Source organism: Ranitomeya variabilis, chromosome 8 (genome assembly GCF_051348905.1).
Source record: "Ranitomeya variabilis isolate aRanVar5 chromosome 8, aRanVar5.hap1, whole genome shotgun sequence".
NCBI lineage: Eukaryota > Metazoa > Chordata > Amphibia > Anura > Dendrobatidae > Ranitomeya > Ranitomeya variabilis.
Window position 1 is genome coordinate 175,879,513 of NC_135239.1, and position 25,548 is coordinate 175,905,060.

The 25,548-nt window shown below is 42.1% G+C and overlaps 1 protein-coding gene across 1 annotated transcript in view; it reads right to left on the bottom strand.

Moving 5' to 3' along the window:
• Positions 1–25,548, bottom strand: part of CFAP92 (cilia and flagella associated protein 92 (putative)) — a 119,599-nt gene that overhangs the window by 23,032 nt on the left and 71,019 nt on the right. The window contains exons 9-11 of the mRNA XM_077278598.1: positions 23,028–23,212; positions 1,798–2,681; positions 1,491–1,682 (exon numbers count right to left, since the gene is read on the bottom strand). Of these exons, the coding sequence (XP_077134713.1) occupies positions 1,491–1,682; positions 1,798–2,681; positions 23,028–23,212 (1,261 nt within the window). The remainder of the gene's footprint in view (positions 1–1,490; positions 1,683–1,797; positions 2,682–23,027; positions 23,213–25,548) is intronic.

Sequence of the window (25,548 nt, forward strand, 5' to 3'; positions counted from 1 at the left end):
ATTAAAGAGGTATTCTAGCCATGTGGATTTATCAGTTAACCTCTGGTTAGGTGATAAATGTAATATCAGTAGAGTTTTGCCTTTTTGAGGAGTTTTTATGAAGTTCTAGCATGCCTAATAAACAACAACTCTATGGTGGTTACAAAACTGTTATGACCCCAGTGGACAGGGTCTCAGAGGAACGTGTAAGTCTGCAAGATACAAAAATCCAGCTCATAGGGCTGTGGTAACTGGGTTGACCAAATAGCTACTCCTAACGCCAACACTAGAAGTAGCCGGGGATCATGCCTACGGTGATCGCTAGATGACTCGCGCCAGCCGGAGAATCTAACTACCCCTAGGAGAAGAAAACAAAGACCTCTCTTGCCTCCAGAGAAAGGGACCCCAAAGCAAGATACAAGCCCCCCACAAATAATAACGGTGAGGTAAGAGGAAATGACAAACACAGAAATGAACCAGGTTCAGCAAAGAGAGGCCAGCTTACTAATAGCAGAATATAGCAAGATAACTTATCTGGTCAACAAAAACCCTATAAAAATCCACGCTGGAGATTCAAGAACCCCCGAACCGTCTAACGGTCCGGGGGGAGAACACCAGCCCCCTAGAGCTTCCAGCAAAGGTCAGGATACAGATAGGAACAAGCTGGACAAAAATACCAAACAAAACAAAAGCAAAAAGCAAAAAGCAAAGAAGCAGACTTAGCTTGAAAAACAGGAACCAGGATCAGAGGACAAGAGCACAGCAGATTAGCTCTGATTTCAACGATGCCAGGCATTGAACTGAAGGTCCAGGGAGCTTATATAGCAACGCCCCTGAACTAACGGCCCAGGTGAGGATATAGGAAAAGACAGACGCTCCAGAGTCAAATCACTAATGACCACTAGAGGGAGCAAAAAGCAAAATCACAACACAAAACATCGGAAAGTTCTCATTTGCTGTTTCCTAACTTGTATAGTATTGTACAATATGCGTGCTTTATCACCTTTCAATAAAAACTACTTCTGGCAGGAAGGGTGGACTTCCCAAAGTAGCCAAAAGTTTGGTAATTAAATTACTTTCTTTGTTATGTTTTGTCAGTGGCCATTTTGGCAAAATTAACAAGAAGCAGTATCATATCGGTTGTTAATATTTCAGAAACTGATGACCAACTATTATTTTGTCAGTTTATCCAAGCTATAATAAAGAGACAAATTACAAAAAGGCAACCTAAATAGCAGCACTGTGTTCAATAATATGGAAATGTTTACACGTGAGTGCAGATCCTTCTTAAAGGGAATCGGTCACCACTATAAATATGTGTTACATGTATTTTGTAACCAACCAAAATGACTGCAAATACAACTCCTTTTATGCTACTAATAAAATTATCAAAACTTGAAAATGAAAAATAGTGTAAATAAAAGTAAAAAACACAAAAATCATCAATTTAAAAATAGAAGAGACTTCAATATTACAGAGAGAAAATATCAATAACTAAGAAGGGTATCTACCTGGACAAAGCTTGAAAGCACAATGGTGGGACCATGTCTCTGATGTACAGAAGTGGCTGATTTACTAAGGCATAAAGCGGTTCATGAAGATGGACATGACACAACAAAACTCCAAGATCTTTGTATAAACGCTCATGAAAAGCCATTTCTGAGTTGTACAGGATCACCAGCTTTCCGTTCTGCTCTGCTGCTCTAAAATAAAATTTGGAAAAATAAAAATTACAATTCCACAACTAATGAAACATTTACATACCGTACATGACTCAGACACATCAGTAAACACTACATATAGAAGAATATTTGCTACCTGGATGGTACAGTCTCCCACAGCTCTTTTACAGCTTTTTGCCTTAATCCTTCTAAAACGAATAGGTGAATGTCTCCATCCATGATATGAATTCCAGTTACAACATTCAGGGAAGCGTCATCTTTCTGATCATCCCTTAAACTCACTCTGGAAAGGATATCCAAGGACAGATTAATTGGGATCGGGTCAAGGCTAAAAGCGCTACAGTTGATGTCTGTTATTTTCCGTATAAGATCTTGAAACAATTCATTGTTCTTGTAATCAAAAATGTAAATGATACGTCCAAAGGGACAATCAGGATCCACGGTCTCAGAAGAAAGGGGCACTGCCAGGTCTACCCTTACTTTGAGACGAGATTGAGCCTCTACATAATGTCCTACTGGTAAGGGTGAAATCTGGCTGTTATTGACAGATCCTAATATTCCACCGTTTTTGCTACTGGAATGATACTCCGTGGCATCAGGACATGCACAGTTATGGATCGGAATGGAAATATTCAAGTATGTTGCACCATTCACCAGTTCAGATAATCTAATTTTTGCAATCCCATAAGGATCAGACAATCTGTCTCGTTTCACGAAGGGGTTATGGACAGTGCTTTTAGAAGTCACAAGACCGACATTACTCAGTTTTTCATCTTCAGGTTCCATGCCAAAAAGTGATGGCTTGCTTATGTCCTCCTGTATTTTCTGATCTCGATCATGCACCTCGATCTCTATAGGAGAGCCGAGAAGAAACTCACGCAGCTTTCCTGGACCCATAGTTCCTACAAAAACAACATTGACGTCTCTGAAAAAAACATGCGTTCCATGTATCTGGCCTTGAGTTTGGTGAACAGGAAGGTCTTGGAATCGGTATTTGCAATACACTGGAACACATTTTTCCTGAAAAATATGGAGATATCACACATTACATAATGCATAAACATTATGCGCCATTCAAGGGGCCATCAGGTATTTCAAAAGAGTCTGCTTATGTCCATCGAGAGCACTCAAAGAGACAGAAGTTTTGATCTGTGGGGAGACAGGACTCCCGCTATTCACTAGGGGAGAAGCACTCATCCTGACACTGCTCTCTACCAAGATCGAATACTGACCCCATAAACATTTTATTGTGCCAGTCGTCAACTAGTCGGAGAGCAGTGACTAGCTGAGCACTTCTTACCCTGATGGGAGCCTCAGCACCCCGGTTACCAAAGACTAAAATTGCTGACATGTCACTAGATGTCAAAAGTTTTCTCAAAAGTGCAGTTAATCTTTATGAGTTGCCAGATCTTTTACCAATAGCTTGTTAAGTGTGTATGCTATATTTTCGTCTTCAATTCTGACAGTAGGTTACCTTTCCTGATCTGCTGAATTAACCATTTTAGGAATAAGTGGGTTTCAAAGTGTGTTTCTGCCACACAAAAAGCTTACGAGAACCCAGTTATGTTCACAAACTGGAACTTTTGTTTTTCACAATTAGCAATCTTGAGATCAATGTAGTATTAGAACAAAAAAAAAAAAGTCGACCCAAAAATGCACAACAACTTGGCGTGCATTTTTTGGTTCATATTTTACTTTTGATTGGTATTTATTTGGACATACAGCATCCATGAATTACATAGTGAATTATGTGCTTAGTGCTTGGCATGGCAACATTTGTTGTCAGGAATAATAAGCTTCCTGACATCTGGTGATAAATTTGTATTTGTCTTTGCCATGTTTTAATCGAAAAACACACACACAAAAAAATAAATAAAAAAACTAGGCAAACTTCGACTACCCATGACAAAATAGGCTAAATATTAGGCCCAGCAAATGTTGAAAACTAACACGAAAGAGGATAAAACAATGTCAAACACAATTTTCATCCTTATAGCCGACAACCATTTGCTTCCGGTTCACTAAAATCTCCAGGAAAATGGCATCACAACAGACAGAAGTAATCACACTTTTCTCATTTAGTTTCTATCTTAGGTTTTGTCTGTTTAATGGCCAGTATGAACATACTCCTGTATATTGCATGCATACCAACTTATACTCCGGCTCATTTTTAAAAAAAATTGTATTTAGTGCCACCTGTTAACAAATGGAATTTTGTGACCACTTTCAGATGTTAAGCATTTCTTGGTGGGTCCAAAAGCTTACCTACTTTCTTGTATTATCTAGGTGTCAAGCTGAAAGACTACAGAAAGTGGACTTTATCAGTGCCTCTGGCCACCCCTGGGTGTATCCTAGCATGTTAAGCAAGTGTCCCATTCAGCTTGGCTATCTTCTGACCTGTGAGATGGGTTTAAGCACCTTTCTTTAATTACACAGAAAAAAAAAATTTTCAAGAGCTGTTTTGGTTATTCCACGTAATCTTTATGTTTTTAAGTGCGCTGAATCCGAAAATGACCTCCGTTTTGTCATAGGACATCACGTTTTCTGACAATTTAAGTAACTATGTTAAATGAGACAATACCTCAAAATAAATGAAAATAGACTCATAAAATTAATTTTTTATTACAAATGTTTCATGAAAATCATTTTTTAACTGCAATGAGCTCACTAACACACACTAAAATCGATTCTTCTTCCCTGTGAGGCTTCTCTTGGTACATTTACGCTTGTGAGGAGCATCTGGAATGTCTCTCTGAAGCGTCCAACAGTAGTCTGCCATCATTGTAATGCTCCATCTTCCCTGGTATCTTCTTTCCATCTCTTTAATGTCCTGGTGGAATCGTTCACCTTGCTCTTCACTCACACCTCCCAAATTTTCAGGAAAGTTTCAAGGTGGGAATGGAGGAAATGCACTTTCAAACTCATCAGGCAACCTAAAGCTTATAATGCTTTCAACATTCGTCCGACGATTTAATTTTTTGTCAGGGTCTTTGTTATTGCCTAAAAATTTCTCTACGACCTCTTTAAATGCAGACCACCCTACTTTTTGAGGATGAGTCATGGTATTGATAAACTCTTGATCAGCAATAAGCCTTCTGATGTCTGGTCCGACGAACACACCTTCCTTCAATTTTGCCTCCGAGAGGCCAGGAAACTTGGTGACCAAGTATTTGAAGCATTCTCCATCTTTTGGAAGTGATTTTACGAATTGCTTCATTAATCCCAATTTTATGTGGAGAGGTGGTAGAAGAACTTTATGGAGAGGAACCAAAGTTTCTCGGAGGACATTTTTTTCACCAACCGTGAGCACCCTCGGCTGCCAATTCTTCTTGGTCCAGTGTTTTTGTCAGTCTCGACTGTCCCATAGACACAGAAAACAAGGGTATTTGGTATACCAAATTTGAAGAGAATTTTGCATTTTGTGGCAAATCCTGACGTTCAGGATTTTTTTCAATATTTTTTCCATTTCAGCACACCAAAATACATGGAAATTAGATGAAAATAATCAAATAGCTTTTTAGTCGCAGACCTGTGTTATGGTTCCTGACTAGTAAAAAAACATGAACAAGTGGTTCCCAAACGCAATACTGTTGCTTCTCTAAAGTGGTTGTACCAAGTTATTACTTATTCAAAGGAGAGATAATAAGCTGCCGACTATAACGGAAAAATAGTCCAACATGTCAAGCAACCTTCCAGTTTATTGGACTGTGGGGGAAATTTCGGCTATCTGCACCAGTCCCAAAAACAGGGAATAAATGCAAGTGGGACCATCTCGCTTTTCAAACTTGGCACTCCAGAGCCCTATTCTTGGGATCAGTGGAGGTCCTCCAAGTTATTGCTTACTAGATGGTGGCCCGATTCTAACGCATCGGGTATTCTAGAATATGTATGTATGTATGTATATAGCAGCCCCATAGTATATAGCACAGGCCACGTAGTATATAGGAGGCATGTAGTATGTAGCAGACAAATAGTACGTGGCCTGTGCTATATACTATGTGGCTGCTATATACATACATACATATTCTAGAATACCTGATGCGTTAATACAGGCCACGCAGTACATAACACAGCCCACGTACTATATAACACAGCCCACGCAGTATATAGCAGCCACGCAGTATATAACACAGGCGACGTAGTATATAACACAGGCCACGCAGTATATAACACAGGGCACGTAGTATATAGCACAGCCCACGCAGTATACAACACAGCCCACGCAGTATATAACACTGCCCATGTAGTATATAGCACAGCCCCCGCAGTATATCACAGCCCACATAGTATATAACACTGCCCATGTAGTACATAGCACAGCCCCCACAGTATATCACACAGCCCACGTAGTATATAACACTGCCCATGTAGTATATAGCACAGCCCCCACAGTATATCACACAGCCCACGCAGTATATCACACTTCCCATGTAGTATATAGCACAGCCCCCGCAGTATATCACACAGCCCACGTAGTATATAGCACAGCCCTAGCAGTATATCACACAGCCCACGCAGTATATCACACTGCCCATGTAGTATATAGCACAGCCCTCGCAGTATATCACACAGCCCACGCAGTATATCACACTGCCCATGTAGTATATAGCACAGCCCCCACAGTATATCACACAGCCCACGCAGTATATCACACTGCCCATGTAGTATATAGCACAGCCCCCGCAATATATCACACAGCCCATGCAGTGTATCACATTGCCCATGTAGTATATAGCACAGCCCTCGCAGTATATCACACTGCCCATGTAGTATATAGCACAGCCCCCGCAGTATATCACACAGCCCACGCAGTATATCACACTGCCCATGTAGTATATAGCACAGCCCTCGCAGTATATCACACTGCCCATGTAGTATATAGCACAGCCCTCGCAGTATATCGCACAGCCCACGCAGTATATCACACTGCCCATGTATTATATAGCACAGCCCCCGCAGTATATCTCACAGCCCACGCAGTATATCGCACAGCCCACGCAGTATATCACACTGCCCATGTATTATATAGCACAGCCCCCGCAGTATATCTCACAGCCCACGCAGTATGGGCACCATATCCCTGTTAAAAAAAATAATTAAAATAAAAAATAGTTCTATACTCACCCACCGGGATCCACCGAAGCTCTGGCAATGCACACACGGCTGCCGCTATCTTCCGTTCCCAGGATGCATTGCGAAATTACCCAGAAGACTTAGCGGTCTCGCGAGACCGCTAAGTCTTCTGGGTAATTTCGCAATGCATCTCTGGGAACGGAAGATGGCGGCAGCCGCGTGCGGTTCGGCGGACTACGGAGGGTGAGAATAGCAGGTTTTTTGTTTTTTTATTATTTTTAACATTAAATTTTTTTTACTATTGATGTCGCATAGGCAGCATCAATAGTAAAAAGTTGGGGACACACAGGGTTAATAGCAGCGGTAACGGAGTGCGTTACCCGCGGCATAACGCGGTCTGTTACCACTGCCATTAACCCTGTGTGAGCGCTGACTGGAGGGGACTCGGGAGTATGGAGCGGGCGCCGGGCACTGACTGCGGGGAGTAAGGAGCGGCCATTTTGCTGCCGGACTGGGCCCGTCGCTGATTGGTCGTGGCCACGACCAATCAGCGACTTGGATTTCCATGACAGACAGAGGCCGCGACCAATGAATATCCGTGACAGACAGACAGACAGACGGAAGTGACCCTTAGACAATTATATAGTAGATTTAATATATCAGTGACCGTGTATTTATTTTGTAACACTTTTAATGCTGCTTTGTTTTACCGTTGACTTGTCGTATGATATCTACAAGAGTTACAGCCCTCAGCCCCTTTGACAATTGTAAAGGATTTACTCTTGTCCTAAACATTTTAATGACTTTGAGCAACTTGTACATTTTCATTACAATCTCATTTATATCCAAATTAATTCACTATGAGAATATTAAAAAATAAAAAAAGTTTTTTAGATTTCGGCGCACTACCAGCATTATATCTGTACAACAGTCTACAGACCTCATTTTGCATATTCCTCAAAATCTAAATATAATTTTTTTTTAGCAAACTTTAATTATAAAAACCATTCTAGTAATATTCTCCCAATTCCCTGAATGGAAGAAGTTGAAAGGAACACGGGCTCTTAATATCTTTTTCAATTATACCTGTGTCCGTACACTTTGTAATAACAGATGCAATTAGCTTCGGTACAAGCAGTATAAATAATGAGCTGGAAATACCTGACTCAATAACAAGTGAATCAGTGTAAATCACTCTGTAGAGAAACATTTAATTAAACTTAATTACAGAATGTAAAGAAAATAGAATATGTATGTATCCTATAAATGTTAAGAGCAAATTGATCAATTATAAGTATGATTAAATGCGGAATTTCATATTTTCCGATCATATTAAATGCTAATCATTTATTCACAAAGAGCCATAAAAAAAAAATCTGTGTCTAGGAAAACAATACAATGTCCATTATCTAGATTTTAGGCTTCGGCTTCTGATCCAATTATTTCTCATGGGGAAAAAAGTTAAGTGACTTGAGTGTAAATACTGCATTATTTCACCTGTTTTTTTTGTGTGCAGAAAATCTGCTGCATTAATAACAGATCCAGTAATGAATCAAAGTGGGGGTGTATATGTATAAATGTTCAAAGGAGGTAAGATCCGTATAACAGAGCACATCAAGCCTCTATGAGTGCAGAACAGCCCGAAATTTGGGCCGATACATCTCATCTAGTGATGAGCGAATGTGCTCAGGTGATGGATATAAGTCAAATATCATTAAAAAAAAGTTAAAGACAGTGCTGAACTGGTGCATTATTTGGTGCATTTTTCACTATAGGATTTTGTATACAGCTGAAAAAACTCTATGTAAAAAATGCAGTTGAGTTTTTAAGTGTTAAATGTCAGGAAAAAAAATAGCTACATCTGTAATAAATCAGAGCACCTTGCTTTTGCATATTTCGGTAACGCCACCTGCTGAAAAATTGCAAAGGAAATATAGCACTGTGGAAGCATAGCCGCAGGGCATGTTTATCTGGGTTTTTTGAGGCACAGAAATAAGACGTAGTTTGGAAGAGAAATCCAGGCGTCTTATTTTTGCAAAGTTTTCCAGTCTGAAACCGTTTTTTTTGCTTATTTTTTTGTTGACTTTTGGCTTGACAGTGTAAAGTATTCGTCAAGGAATCAGTATCAAAGAAGTGACACGATCTCATCTCCGGCTCCCGTCTGCTGCACTGATACACCCAGTAGGGTAGACCATTCTTCAGAGAGAAGATAATCTGTGCCACTGGGCTTTGAATCCAAGTCAGGCAGCGCTCTCTCTGGGCAAGTGAATGCTGCTAAATCAGGATAAAGGGAAATGATCATAATAAAAATTAAAGGGAGACAACGGCCATGCCAAGGGTGCACTGAAGCATCACCTCATTGTATCTGAAAGACTCTCTTTAAGATTGTGTACAAGTTGCAATCGTGAAAAAATGTACTGAGCTTTACAATAATCAGACCTATTTCTCAGACTCTACTTATGAATGGCCGAGCATGATTATGAGCTAGTAGTCAGTAAATAGCAGTAAAAAGAATGGAAAAACGTAGAAAACGTTCATATGGAAAACTGTCCTTAAAAAAAAAAATCTGCATTTTTGCTTTAAATTTGCCGTTTGAATTGATGTTGGACCATGTGTTGCAATCCGCAGTGATTGCCGTATGGAAACCAATTATGGAAGGCTGCGTGTAGACTATTGTAAACAAATGTCCGCAAGTTTGCAGGTGGTTCTTCACATGGAATATTACACCCCTGTTCTAACTATTTTCAAATTTAATGCAGTTTTGCTTGGAATTTTTCCCCTTTTTCCTTAAAATATTACTGTACTTCCACATGAGAAAACACATGCAATACATACAGATTTTGCAGCACATTTTTAAAAGGGGAATATTACAGCATGTGTGAATACAGCCCCAAGGGCCGGCTCACACTGGCGTGTAACTCGGACGAGTGCAATCTGATAAAACAATCGGATTGCACTCGGACCAATGTTATTCAGTGAGGTAAAGCAGATCTGCGCATTTTTTCTCAGCTGTATTTGGCATGAGAAAAAAATGGCAGAATGCTGCGATTTCACTCCGGAATCTGATGAGAGGGAGAAAAAAAAACAGAAGTTAGACAGGCCATCAGTATGACTTACGATTTTTATGGATACATTACAATTCTGTAAGATGGGAAACTGTAAATGGTCCTGTAAGTCTACGTTCACATTAGCGTTCTGCGCCGCAGCGTCGGGCGCCGCAGCGTCGCCGCATGCGTCATGCGCCCCTATATTTAACATGGGGGCGCATAGACATGCGTTGCACTTGCGTTTTGCGACGCATGCGTCCCTGCGGCGCACGCATCATGGCGCAGAGGACGCTACAAGTTGCATTTTTTGTGCGTCCAAAATCAAGCAAAAAAAGGACGCATGCGTCGCAAAACGCAGCGTTGTGCATGCGTTTTGCTGCGTTTTTGTTTGCGTTGCGTCGCCGACGCTGCGGCGCACAACGCAAATGTGGACGTAGCCTAAATGCTTAATAGCTGCTGAGTAAAAAAAAATGGATTGCACTCGGAAGACAAGTAAGAAAAAAATCATCCCACTCTCCTGGATGAGAATAGGACCGATTCTTTATACGCTAGTGTGAGCAAACCCTCAGATGTCAAATCTGCTCCAGTCTTCCGGTAGAGTTTTCAGGCTGAGTGGAGTTTTTAGAGGTTGTTTTTATGTACCATTAATCACTCAAAACATGCGAGCAAAAATCAAACCAGGACCAGTAGGAAACAACGGGAACCAAGCAAAATTGGTAGTACAACCCCCAATTCCAAAAAAGTTGATATGTTATATAGGATGTAAAGAAAACAAGACTGCATGGATTTGGAAATCTCGTAGCCATATTTTATTCACAACATAACACTAATCAGAAGGTGACCATTAGACATTTTTCCATTTGAATTGATCGTAGCAACACAAAAAAAAGTGAAGAGAGGGCCATGTCCACCATTGTGTAGCACCCCCCTTTTTTTTTTTTTTTTACAACAGTCAGTAAACATTTGGGAAGTGAGGACATAATTACTGGAGTTTTGGGAGTGGAATATTGTCTCGTACTTGTATGATGTAGGATTCTCGCAGTTACACAGGATTGAAGGATTTTCCATTTCATAATGTACCAAATGTTTCCTATTAGTGAAAGGTCTGGACTACGGGCGGCCGCTTTATCATTGAGATTCAATTTGCGTCAATTTCTAAACGAGTTAATTTTTTAAACAAAATACAAAAATTACTTGGATAGCATTCACACGGTGTGTATTTGGTCAGTATTTGTAAGCCAAAGCCAGGAGCGGGTGAAAATTCAGAAGTGGTGACGTGTTTCTATTACACTTTTCCTCTGATGGAACCTCTCTTGGTTTTAGCTTACAAATACTGATGTAAAAATACTGACCAAATACTGAACATGGACTAACCTTCACCTTCTGATCTGCGTTCTGTTGTAAATAAAACATGGCTATTAGAGATTTCCAGATCGTTGTATTCTTATTTTTTTTCTTTACATTTTACACAGCATCCCAATTTTTGGGGACTTTGGGTTGTATAATCAATACTATTATTTTCATAATTAAATAGTCCTATTATCTGAACTGGGGAAATTCCTTTAAGTACAAAGTAAGTATTTAGTTCTGTCTCCATGGAGCAATAATGAATGTAGAGAACAAGGCAAGAGCATTTACTGTGACAGAAAAGGAGAATAGAAGAGTTTGATCGCTGTAAAAGGGTGGTGAGTAAATGTCTAAGCTTATTAGTATTAATCCTATTCTTCCAGGCAATTAAATGCATCCTGGACACCCAGGAAAAACACAGAACACTTTTTGTGATCTCTAAGCTTTAAAGGGAAACTGTCAGTAAGATGAAACTCACTCCCTTATTCAAACTGCATATATGGGCATGTAGGTCTTGTAGGTGGAAATGTAAATCCACCTTTTATATCGTCTATCTGTTGCTGCTTTCCCAAGTAAAAAACATATATAAATCCCCTTAAAAAATAATTTTATTGATTAAATATTTTAAAAATACCACTTCCCAGTGAAAACAGACAAATTGTATAAATATATAAGGAGATATCAACATAGGTGCACCTGTCCTAATAGATAGCCCTACAATAGCCTACTGCCCCTGCCTAACAGTGGAGGTTGGCACCCTGATAGTGAATTTGGCGCCCCCACTCCGCGACGGCTATACCCTGCTGGCCCTTTTAATGCCCTGCCAGCTGAAAGGGAAGAAAACAATGAGCAATAAAAAGAAATGAAAAAAGGACAAATAGGCAAGTACTCAGGTGCACACTATATAAGAGTTAACCAACTCCCTATTGTTTGGTCCCAATAGGGACAAAGTACCAAAAGCATATATACACAATGGCTCAAAGAATATACCTTAGGTACAATTATCCTTGTGCAATCTTCCAGAAAAAAGGTTTACTAATATACGTCAGTGATGGGACCTCAGTAGGGAGGTAGAAGTAGATACAACTGACCAAATTCAGTCCGGATGTTGGCATAGCAACACTGCCTGGCATAAAGTATATTTCAATTGACCACCCTCATATATAAAATAAAGTGCATATGGTGGACAAGTAGTATCCAGTTGATATCTTATAGAAGCAACAATATAGTAGCATCACTCCATGTAGAATCACACGCAGGTGCTGATAGTGACGCGTTTCCCCGACAAACGGTTCCTCAGGGGGCAGGCACGGATGTACTGGACCGATAGTCAATGATGCAGGTGCCCTAATGATGGAGCAGACCTGTTTAGATCCCCGGAGAGCAGGCTTATATAGTAAGGTGCAAATCCCGCTGACTAATCAGCAGGGCAGCCAAAGCCCCTCCTCGCCACAAATTTCTGAAAAGGCCGGGTATGGTACAGCCCACAAACTAAGCAGGAATAAGTAATCACAATGTCCATATTAGCCAAGGGCTCCCACCCCTTGACGTAAATAAACAAATAATACAACTGAAAATAAATTAACATACCGCACCAGATGCCGAGGCACCAGTAGGTGTGAGCCACATGGTATATCCTGGGCGCCGCCATGATTGATATGCAGCCGCCGAGCAAAATACGCCCATAGTAACAATATCTAAGGGGCGGCGCCAGAGCGCTCCATAACAGAAGAGCCAAACACCAGAGGACAATTCTCGCTCGGGCGCCGCCATATTTGGTGTGATGGGCTGACCCATAACAAAGGAGCTAAACACCAGAGGAATACTCTCGCTCGGGCGCCGCCCTATTTGGTATGGAAGGCTAGACCACGCATGCGTATGGTCTAGATTAGATGGTAAGGGCGGCGGCGGCGTAGCAGAAATATATAACGCTCGAAAAACGGCGTAAACGCGGCATTCACAAATATGAAGAGTAGCCCACACTACTGAGATAAAAAGAAAAGCCCCACTATAGCCCTGATGATCAGTATGTGGCTTAAACCGGTGACCACAGCTTCTGGGCGATAAAACAGATTAGGAGAGATAAGATATAAACAAATATTGGTCAAAATCAACCACTACATACAGTATGTAGAGCATGGTATGGCGGTCCTGAAAAGTTCAGGTACCCAACTGTTCAATGTACAGTGCAACAGAGGCAAAAAGGTATATAGATATTCAAGTAAATAACAGAGCAGTAGATGTGTTCAATTACAAAAAGCACGTATAGGTAAGGGATTCGTTCAATCCTCCCGGCGCCATAGATTGCATGCGGAAGATCCACTCTGTTTCTCGTTTGAGGAGGGCTTGATCAAAATTCCCTCCTCGTGTCTTAGGTCTCAACAGGTCAATCATACACAGGGTGATCCCCTCCAAGGCACCCCCATGTACCCTATTCATGTGTCGGGCAAGTGGGGTGTCCCTATTGTGCCTAATATCTCCAAGATGCTCCCCAAATCTCGTTCTTAGCTCTCTTTTGGTCTTGCCAATATAGTCAAGAGGACAGGGGCAAGTGATCTTATATATGACCCCTGTGGATTTGCAATTACCAAAATCTTTGATATGAAAGCATCTGCCATTGGCCGCACTAGTAAATTGTTTAGTCTGTCTGACATATTGGCATTTAGAACAGCTCCCGCATCTGAAGAAGCCCAATGGTCTCCTCTCAAGCCACGTACCTGCTACCTGTGGTTTTTGGTACAAACTATGTACCAAGCGGTCCCCAATTGTTCTCCCCCTTCTATATGTTATGCTCGGCATCGAGGAAATAAATTCCTTGAGGTTGGGATCAGCTTGGAGCACACCCCAATGTCTCCTAATAATTTGGTATATTTTGTCAGACTGGTTATCAAAGGTCCCTACCAATCTAACCAAGTCAGGAGTGACTCTCGGTCTCTCCCGAGTTCGTAGTAGACGTGACCTATCACTCTCCAATGCTTCCCTGTATGGTTTAGTAAGTACCTCAGAGGGATACCCCCTCTCCCTAAATCTTCGGTGCAACTCCGCAGCTTGATGTTTAAACGTGTCTACCTCAGAGCAGTTTCTGCGGATACGCAGAAACTGCCCCTTCGGTATACCACGTTTAAGGGGGGTGGGGTGGTGACTGTGCCATTGCAATAAACTGTTTGTAGCAGTCGGTTTACGATAGGTGGTGGTACTTAGGCCCCCATGACTATTCTTTGAGATCGTGAGGTCAAGGAAAGCGATAGTGTGTTCATGGGATTCAGAGGTAAATCTCATACCAATCTTGTTAACATTGATCTCTCTCACAAACCTCTCAAAATCAGCCCCTGGGCCAGACCACAACACGAAAATATCGTCGATGTATCTGGCCCAGAGGCTGATGTGGGGCTGCCACCACCTATCCTCCTCCGGAAAAATACAGGTTTCCTCCCACCAGCCCAGGAACAAGTTGGCGTATGTGGGGGCACAGGGGCTCCCCATCGCTGTGCCCCTGAGCTGGTGGAAGTACTTACCGTTAAATATAAAGAAATTGCGTGTAAGAGTATAAAGAAGGAGCTGTTTAACAAAGTTATTATGTTCAGCACATTCAATGGCTCGCGTTTTCAAAAAGTGGTCAACTGCCCTCATGCCAATGTCGTGGGGGATGCTGCTGTACAGCGCCTCCACATCAATGGAGGCTAGTATCACATGCGATTCCACAGCCACATCCTCCAACATGCCCAAGAGGTGCAACGTATCCCTCACATAAGAGGGGAGTGATAGTACAAAGGGCCTCAGGATCTGATCTATGTAGATGCCTATATTTTGAGATATTGAATCGATCCCTGCCACAATTGGGCGGCCTTTTAGCGGGTCAAGGCCCTTGTGCACCTTTGGGAGGGCATAAAAAGTTGGTATAATTGGCGAGGAAAAGTAGAGGAAAAGAGACTGTGTGAAGAATCAACTACTAAACTGAATTTATTGATTGAACAGGCTCAAAAACAAAAAACTGACCCTGAATATACAAGGAGGGAGAATTTTTTACAGACATCAATAGAGAAATTTCAAAATAGGCTAAAAGAGAGAAAACACTCACAATTCACTAGGGACCTGAACGAGTTTAGGGACAATAAGGCCTATGATTATCAGCCCCAGAATACTGGGGATATTTCCTCCTCCGACATAGATACATCCGACACAGAGCGGTCAGAGAAAGGGGCAGTTCCTTTTCAGCAATGGCGTTCAACCAGGAACCAATACAGACAGAAGGGAAGGGGGAGAGGAGGAAGGGGCACAGGGAGACTTGTAGGTGGCTCAGGCCCTGTTTCCCAGGTGTCCTCCTCTTCATCCTATGGAACACCGTCTTTTTTAGACAATCGACAGCCAGTAAAGTACGACCTGAGGAGGCGGCCCCAATAACACAGGGCCAGATTATTAATCTATCTTCGGTAGTTTTCTCTAAAGAGGAATACGCGGTCTTACAGAGGGGCCTGAACTTTGTCCCAACAAACATGTATAATTGCTTTAATTGGGTTAAGGATGTTAACCTCTTTGGCCGAAATCTCAAATGGAAACTGTTCTTCAAGCAAAACGATTGGGAGAAGTGTAGAGAACTGGGTCTCAGCGAAGAGGATCTCGAAGGCTATAATGCCCTGGTGGGTCTCCTACATGAGAATGAAAGAGGGAGGGGTGAAGGACCTTTTACCTCCCTAAGGAGGAGGAGCAAAAAAATGCCACCCATCAACGATGTCACTAGTGTTGACATCTTCGTCAAATTGGTTGAGGCAGATCTGTGTAGGATCTCTAATAGTCATTTACATGGGAACCACAATCTGTCAATTAATGAGTCCACAGCTTTACAGAGGCTTGAAAAGAACACCAATCTGATTTTCAAATCATCAGATAAAGGTGGTAACCTTGTTATTCTTGACCATCCGAAATATCTTAAGATGTGTGGCTTGCTCCTCAATGACCATCATACCTACGAAACTTTACTAGGGGATCCCACAAAAGAATATTCTGAAGAACTTATGGTTCTGTTAGACAAGGCTTTGGCTAGCAGGCTGATATCCAAAAATGAATTTTCCTTCCTTGCTCCCAGTTCGCCAATTATACCAACTTTTTATGCCCTCCCAAAGGTGCACAAGGGCCTTGACCCGCTAAAAGGCCGCCCAATTGTGGCAGGGATCGATTCAATATCTCAAAATATAGGCATCTACATAGATCAGATCCTGAGGCCCTTTGTACTATCACTCCCCTCTTATGTGAGGGATACGTTGCACCTCTTGGGCATGTTGGAGGATGTGGCTGTGGAATCGCATGTGATACTAGCCTCCATTGATGTGGAGGCGCTGTACAGCAGCATCCCCCACGACATTGGCATGAGGGCAGTTGACCACTTTTTGAAAACGCGAGCCATTGAATGTGCTGAACATAATAACTTTGTTAAACAGCTCCTTCTTTATACTCTTACACGCAATTTCTTTATATTTAACGGTAAGTACTTCCACCAGCTCAGGGGCACAGCGATGGGGAGCCCCTGTGCCCCCACATACGCCAACTTGTTCCTGGGCTGGTGGGAGGAAACCTGTATTTTTCCGGAGGAGGATAGGTGGTGGCAGCCCCACATCAGCCTCTGGGCCAGATACATCGACGATATTTTCGTGTTGTGGTCTGGCCCAGGGGCTGATTTTGAGAGGTTTGTGAGAGAGATCAATGTTAACAAGATTGGTATGAGATTTACCTCTGAATCCCATGAACACACTATCGCTTTCCTTGACCTCACGATCTCAAAGAATAGTCATGGGGGCCTAAGTACCACCACCTATCGTAAACCGACTGCTACAAACAGTTTATTGCAATGGCACAGTCACCACCCCACCCCCCTTAAACGTGGTATACCGAAGGGGCAGTTTCTGCGTATCCGCAGAAACTGCTCTGAGGTAGACACGTTTAAACATCAAGCTGCGGAGTTGCACCGAAGATTTAGGGAGAGGGGGTATCCCTCTGAGGTACTTACTAAACCATACAGGGAAGCATTGGAGAGTGATAGGTCACGTCTACTACGAACTCGGGAGAGACCGAGAGTCACTCCTGACTTGGTTAGATTGGTAGGGACCTTTGATAACCAGTCTGACAAAATATACCAAATTATTAGGAGACATTGGGGTGTGCTCCAAGCTGATCCCAACCTCAAGGAATTTATTTCCTCGATGCCGAGCATAACATATAGAAGGGGGAGAACAATTGGGGACCGCTTGGTACATAGTTTGTACCAAAAACCACAGGTAGCAGGTACGTGGCTTGAGAGGAGACCATTGGGCTTCTTCAGATGCGGGAGCTGTTCTAAATGCCAATATGTCAGACAGACTAAACAATTTACTAGTGCGGCCAATGGCAGATGCTTTCATATCAGAGATTTTGGTAATTGCAAATCCACAGGGGTCATATATAAGATCACTTGCCCCTGTCCTCTTGACTATATTGGCAAGACCAAAAGAGAGCTAAGAACGAGATTTGGGGAGCATCTTGGAGATATTAGGCACAATAGGGACACCCCACTTGCCCGACACATGAATAGGGTACATGGGGGTGCCTTGGAGGGGATCACCCTGTGTATGATTGACCTGTTGAGACCTAAGACACGAGGAGGGAATTTTGATCAAGCCCTCCTCAAACGAGAAACAGAGTGGATCTTCCGCATGCAATCTATGGCGCCGGGAGGATTGAACGAATCCCTTACCTATACGTGCTTTTTGTAATTGAACACATCTACTGCTCTGTTATTTACTTGAATATCTATATACCTTTTTGCCTCTGTTGCACTGTACATTGAACAGTTGGGTACCTGAACTTTTCAGGACCGCCATACCATGCTCTACATACTGTATGTAGTGGTTGATTTTGACCAATATTTGTTTATATCTTATCTCTCCTAATCTGTTTTATCGCCCAGAAGCTGTGGTCACCGGTTTAAGCCACATACTGATCATCAGGGCTATAGTGGGGCTTTTCTTTTTATCTCAGTAGTGTGGGCTACTCTTCATATTTGTGAATGCCGCGTTTACGCCGTTTTTCGAGCGTTATATATTTCTGCTACGCCGCCGCCGCCCTTACCATCTAATCTAGACCATACGCATGCGTGGTCTAGCCTTCCATACCAAATAGGGCGGCGCCCGAGCGAGAGTATTCCTCTGGTGTTTAGCTCCTTTGTTATGGGTCAGCCCATCACACCAAATATGGCGGCGCCCGAGCGAGAATTGTCCTCTGGTGTTTGGCTCTTCTGTTATGGAGCGCTCTGGCGCCGCCCCTTAGATATTGTTACTATGGGCGTATTTTGCTCGGCGGCTGCGTATCAATCATGGCGGCGCCCAGGATATACCATGTGGCTCACACCTACTGGTGCCTCGGCATCTGGTGCGGTATGTTAATTTATTTTCAGTTGTATTATTTGTTTATTTACGTCAAGGGGTGGGAGCCCTTGGCTAATATGGACATTGTGATTACTTATTCCTGCTTAGTTTGTGGGCTGTACCATACCCGGCCTTTTCAGAAATTTGTGGCGAGGAGGGGCTTTGGCTGCCCTGCTGATTAGTCAGCGGGATTTGCACCTTACTATATAAGCCTGCTCTCCGGGGATCTAAACAGGTCTGCTCCATCATTAGGGCACCTGCATCATTGACTATCGGTCCAGTACATCCGTGCCTGCCCCCTGAGGAACCGTTTGTCGGGGAAACGCGTCACTATCAGCACCTGCGTGTGATTCTACATGGAGTGATGCTACTATATTGTTGCTTCTATAACATATCAACTGGATACTACTTGTCCACCATATGCACTTTATTTTATATATGAGGGTGGTCAATTGAAATATACTTTATGCCAGGCAGTGTTGCTATGCCAACATCCGGACTGAATTTGGTCAGTTGTATCTACTTCTACCTCCCTACTGAGGTCCCATCACTGACGTATATTAGTAAACCTTTTTTCTGGAAGATTGCACAAGGATAATTGTACCTAAGGTATATTCTTTGAGCCATTGTGTATATATGCTTTTGGTACTTTGTCCCTATTGGGACCAAACAATAGGGAGTTGGTTAACTCTTATATAGTGTGCACCTGAGTACTTGCCTATTTGTCCTTTTTTCATTTCTTTTTATTGCTCATTGTTTTCTTCCCTTTCAGCTGGCAGGGCATTAAAAGGGCCAGCAGGGTATAGCCGTCGCGGAGTGGGGGCGCCAAATTCACTATCAGGGTGCCAACCTCCACTGTTAGGCAGGGGCAGTAGGCTATTGTAGGGCTATCTATTAGGACAGGTGCACCTATGTTGATATCTCCTTATATATTTATACAATTTGTCTGTTTTCACTGGGAAGTGGTATTTTTAAAATATTTAATCAATAAAATTATTTTTTAAGGGGATTTATATATGTTTTTCACCTGATATCCCTCTTGGTTACAAAATCCTTTTTTCTATGTTTCTGCTTTCCCAAGTAATCAACATTTTCAATCATATGCAATTGAGGCCTTAAGTGCTCTGGGTGTGAGAGAGCACTTCTCAAGCCCCTGCCTCCTGAGGTTGTTTCCCAGAATAGCACCAGCCTCTTTACCTTGATTGATAGCTCAAGGGTCTAACTTCCTTGCCTGACGCAACAGACAGTGAGCTATCAATCAAGCTAATATGGATGGTAAGGGAAGGGCAACTCCTGCAGGACAGAAAGGCTTGTAAAGTGCTTTGTCATGCCAAGAGCACTTAATATCTCATTTGCACATACATGAATACCCTAATTACTCGAGAATACAGCAACCGATAGATGACATAAAAGGGTCAATGGGTTTACATTTAAAAGACCTGAATCCCCATGTATGCAGTTTGGGGATGTTGATCTTACTGACAGACTACCTTTAAGCGCTATTCAAATAAGCCGAGTCCAGTTCATTAATGAGTGCTGATTGACTATACACAGGTGCTTCTCACAAAATTAGAATATCATCAAAAAGTGAATTTATTTCAGCTCTTCAATACAAAAAGTGAAACTCATTATATGGAGTCATTACAAAGAGAGTGATTTATTTCAAGTGTTCATTTCTGTTAATGTTGATGATTATGGCTTACAGGCAATGAAAACCCAAAAGTCATTATCTCAGTAAATTAGAATAATTAACAAAAAACACCTGCAAAGGCTTCCTAAGCGTTTAAAAAGGTCCCTTAGTCTGTTTCAGTAGGCTCCACAATCATGGGGAAGACTGCCGAGTTGACAGATGTCCAGAAGGCAGTCACTGACACACTCCACAAGGAGGGGAAGCGACAAAAGGTCATTGCTAAAGACGCTGGCTGATCACAGAGTGCTGTATCCAAGTATATTAATGGAAAGTTGAGTGGTAGGAAAAAATGTGGTAGAAAAAGGTGCACAAGCAACCGGGATAACTGCAGCCTTGAAAGAATTGTTAAGAAAAGGTCATTCAAAAATGTGGGGACAATTCACAAGGAGTGGACTGCTGATGGAGTCATTGCTCCAAGAGCCACCACACACAAATGTATCCAGGACATGGGCTACAAGTGTCACATTCCTTGTGTCAGCCACTCATGACCAATAGACAATGTCAGAAGCTTCTTACCTGGGCCAACAAGAAAAAGAACTGGACTGTTGCTCAGTGGGCCGAGGTGTTGTTTTTAGCTGAAAATAAATTTTGCATTTCATTTGGAAATCAAGGTCCCAGAGTCTGGAGGAAGAGTGGAGAGGCCACAATCCAAGCTGCTGGAGGTCTAGTGTGAAGTTTCCACAATCAGTGATGGTTTGGGGAGCCATGTCATCTGCTGGTGCAGGTCCACTGTGTTTTATCAAGACCAAAGTCAGTGCAGCCGTCTACCAGGAAATTTTAGAGCACTTCATGCTTCCCTCTGCCGACAAGCTTTTTGGAGATGGAAATGTCATTCTCCAGCAGGACTTGGCACCTGTCCACACGGCCAAAAGTACCAATACCTGGTATAAAACAACAGTATCACTGTACTTGACAGGCAGCAAACTCGCCTGACCTTAACCCCATAGAGAATCTATGGGGTATTGTCAAGAGGAAGATGAGACACCAGATCCCACAATGCAGATGAGCTGAAGGCTGCTATCAAAGCGACCTGCGCTTCCATAACCCCTCAGCAGTGGCACAGACTGATCGCCTCCATGCCACGCCACATTGATGCAGTAATTGATGCAAAAGGAGGTGTAACAAAGTATTGAGTGCATTTACTGAACATACATTTCAGTAGGCCAACATTTCAGATTTTAAAATAATTTTTCAAGCTGGTGTTATAAAGTATTCTAATTTACTGAGATAATGACTTTTGGGTTTTCATTGGCTGTAAGCCATAATCATCAACATTAACAGAAACTTCAAATAGATCACTCTGTTTGTAATGAGTCTATATAATATATGAATTTCACTTTTTGTATTCAATAATTGAAATAAATTAACTTTTTGATGATTTTCTAATTTTGTGAGAAGCACTTGTACAGTACATGTTAATCAGTGCTTCTTTACTGGCCCGTTCCCGCTAGCCTATGAACACTGTATAGGGAAGAATGATTTTCAACATGGAACAATGTGCTGCCGACAACTCGATTTGATGCTGGGACAAATAATCCAATCCACTAACGAGCAAGTGTTTTAGTTGTTTGGCGGCGGCAAGCTTACAGTGGGCAATAATTGCCAACACTCGTTTTCTGATTATCGGCTCCTAAACGATAAATTGTAATTAACATGTATGTGGGTTCAGAACAGCATTGTCAATTACCACATGCGCACCTTCAATAAGGCTGGTTTCACATTTGCGGTTGTGTCCGTAGCGTTTCTGACGCAAACATCCGCATGCGTCTTGATTTCCTATGTTTAACATTGTAGACGCATGTGCATGTGTTTGCATGCATTTGCCCGCATTTGCTTACACGTGCGTTTTTTCGTGGTGTGCGGCTAACGCACCATGTTGGAATTTTTGAGGCAGCAAATTTCTGTCAAATATGCGCAGGCATGCGCATGAGTGCGTTAAAAAAATGCATTACTGTCTATGGGAACGCATGCGTACGCATGTCTTTGCGTACGCATGCGTTCGATGCGCTTGCGTACTTTGGACTGCGCATGTCCAGGAACTGATTGAGACACGCCCATTGAAACACACCCTCCTGGAAATATCAAACGCATGCGCATAAAAAGCGCAAACGCATGTAAAAACGCATGCAAACGCTGCGGGGTTTTTTGCCGTCATGCCTAAGCTGATGCAGATAAAAAATGCTGCGTTACCATGCGTTTGCATGCGGTTTTGAATGCGTTTGCGGATGATACGCTACGCACATAGATGCAAATGTGAAACTAGCCTAAGCTATTGTTACACAAGCAATGAGGAAGGTAAATTACATGTTTATTATAGGCATTGTGTGAAATGAATGTATTCTACAGAATGCCTAGCATTAGTGATGAGCGAGTGTACTCGTTGCTTGGGTTTTCCCGAGCACGCTCGGGTGACCTCCAAGTATTTGTTAGTGTTCGGAGATTAGGTTTTCATCACCTTAGATGAATGATTTACAGCTACTAGCCAGCCTGAGTACATGTGGGGGTTGCCTGGTTGCTAGGGAATCCCCACATGTAATCAAACTGTCTAGTAGCTGTAAATTATTCAGCTGCCATGATGAAAACTTAATCTCCGAACACTAACAGATACTCAGAGGTCACCCGAGCAACGAGTATACTCGCTCATCACTACCTAGGATTATTTGAAAATTCTTTTATTCTGACCTTTTATATTTTACGATGGGATTGTATAGAATGCCTAGTTATAGGCAATATGTATGGATTGAAGTTAAGCAATTAGGCAATTCCTAATTACCACAAAAACCTGGCTTGGACTAATGTCTGCATTATAAATTACCTGTAAAACATTAATTGGTGTCGGTGACATTGGAAGACATGTAGCTGAAAGGATACGAACAACCAATGGATTGAGATCACGTCTTTGTTGATCCGACAGTAAAGAAGTGTTAAGGGCCAAAGTCACATAACCATCTAATATTTGAGGTGAGCTCTCCTGCAGACGACTTGTCACTGACCGATCTCCTAAGAAAAAGAAATACACAATGTCAATTATTTTGAAAGCAAATTAAATTGTCTTTCTCATGATATCAATGCTTTGGATGCTTTGCACCCAGTCTTGATACTACTACAACTTACACAATGCTTACTTTTCATGCAGAAACCCTTGGATTTTACAGCACAAACCTATACTTTCTCAAATACAGTACAAAGCAACACTACACTGTAAGTACCATATATACTGGAGTATAAGCCGAGATTTTCAGCCCATTTTTTTAGGCTGAAAGTGCCCCTCTCGACTTATACTCGAGTCATTGTCTCAGGGGGTCGGCGAGGGAGCTGCAGGAGTGGCCTGCTCCCGATGCGGTCTCTGCACTTCCCTGCTTCTCCGATGGTCTCCGGCACCCGCAGCTCTTCCTGTGATCAGCGGTCACGTGGTACCACTCATTAAAGTAATGAATATGGACGCGACTCCACTCCCATAGACGTGGAGCGCATATTCATTACTTTAATGAGCGGTACCATGTGACCACTGAGCACAGGAACAAGCTGCTGGCATCAGAGACCATCGCATTGGAGTAGCAGGGACCGCGCCGGGAGGGGGCAAGTATGACAGGGGAGGGTGAGCCACCTGATATTCACCTGTCCCCGTTCCACCGCCGGGCTGTGTCTTCCACGTCCTCTGGCTGTGACGTTCAGGCCAGCGCGGTGACGTGTTTAGTGCGCGCCCTCTGCCTGCACAGTCACTGCAGAGACCCGGAAGACACAGTGGCGCACGGCGGTGGAACGGGGACAGGTGAATATCGCAATTGTTGGGGGCCTGAGCCAGCGGCGACACCGTCACCTGGCACCCAACGACGAGAGGTGAATATGTCATTTTTTTTGTTTTAATCGCAGCAGCATGTGGGGCCTATTATTCTATGGAGTATCTTATGGGGCCATCAACCTTTATGGAGCTTTATATGGGGCATATTATTCTATGGAGCATCTTATGGGGCCATCATTATCCTTTTTGCAGCATTATATGGGGCATATTTTAATATGGAGCATCATTTGGGGGGGGGGGAAATTTTGATGAAAACGGCCCCTAAATGTACTTTTATGGTACTAAAATGTTGAATTATGATGCAATTGGATAGACTTGCCACAATAAGCGGAATACTGTCCTATTACTACGTTACAACAAAGTCCCTGATGTCCCACAAAATCGTGTCTTTATTGTAGAAAACAACTTTAAAAGTGCTGTAGCGTCATCCTGTACTGCTGTGCACATCATTCAAGCACAAGTCTCCCATTGGTATGTGCAGTGCACAGATGTAGATGGGGGAAAAAATATTAAAACAATCAAGTCATAAATTAGATATTGTAAAGAGAAATAAAATCTTAATGGGAGAATTTCCAGTTTTCGGCCACTGCACCTTCCCGAAAAAAACCAAAACAATAAAAAGTGATCAAAACATAGCACCCGAACAAGCCCTCATAAACCTCTATCGGCTGAAAAATAAAAAAGTTATAGGTCTCAGAAAATAGGTTATAATATATTTTAATTGAAACGTGCGTCGTGTTGTTGGTGGGTGAGCTTGTGCGCACAGAGCTTTTTACCTATTTGTCCTTTCATGTATCATATATATTACTGCATTTCTACGGGACTATATGCAATAGTCTTGGCACCATTATGACTATTCATTATATTTTTTACATGACATGATATCTGACATTTACTTATTATTTCTATTCAGAATTTATTTACATATATTTATGCTTTCGCTGGTTGATCAGACATACAATTCCACTGCCCATACACTTTGTGAGAGTACTTTCTCAAGATGTAAATGACTATATCTCTTTCCTCCTTTTAGGCTCACCCACCTTCCATATCTGTATTTTGTCATGTAGGGTTATTTATGTAATTATTTCTTGTTTTAAACCATATTTCCTAATAAAGATCGTATTACTCCTATTTATGTCGGTCCTAGGACTTTCTTTTTTGTTAATTCTTAAATATATTATATATATATTATTTATTGTGGCAGGGTCACTGGCACAGTGTATGAAGGGAGATATGTGTCACTGATCTTCACGGCGACTGAAATTAATTTTCAATGAATGGTCCATATTTCCAGAGAGATGACAGCTTGGAATGAAGGTGGCCCATAGTGCGGAGTCAGCCTCAATACTGGTATCACATCTTATATTAATAAATGATCTGAGCAGGAACATGGCAGATACAACGATTATATAACTCAGTCTATCACATAATTGTATGTCTACACAGCTGAAGCAGCAATTATCACCCTCTAATGAGACACCAATCTTATACAGTAGAATTTTAGTAGTAAAACTGAGAGAATACAATAAAA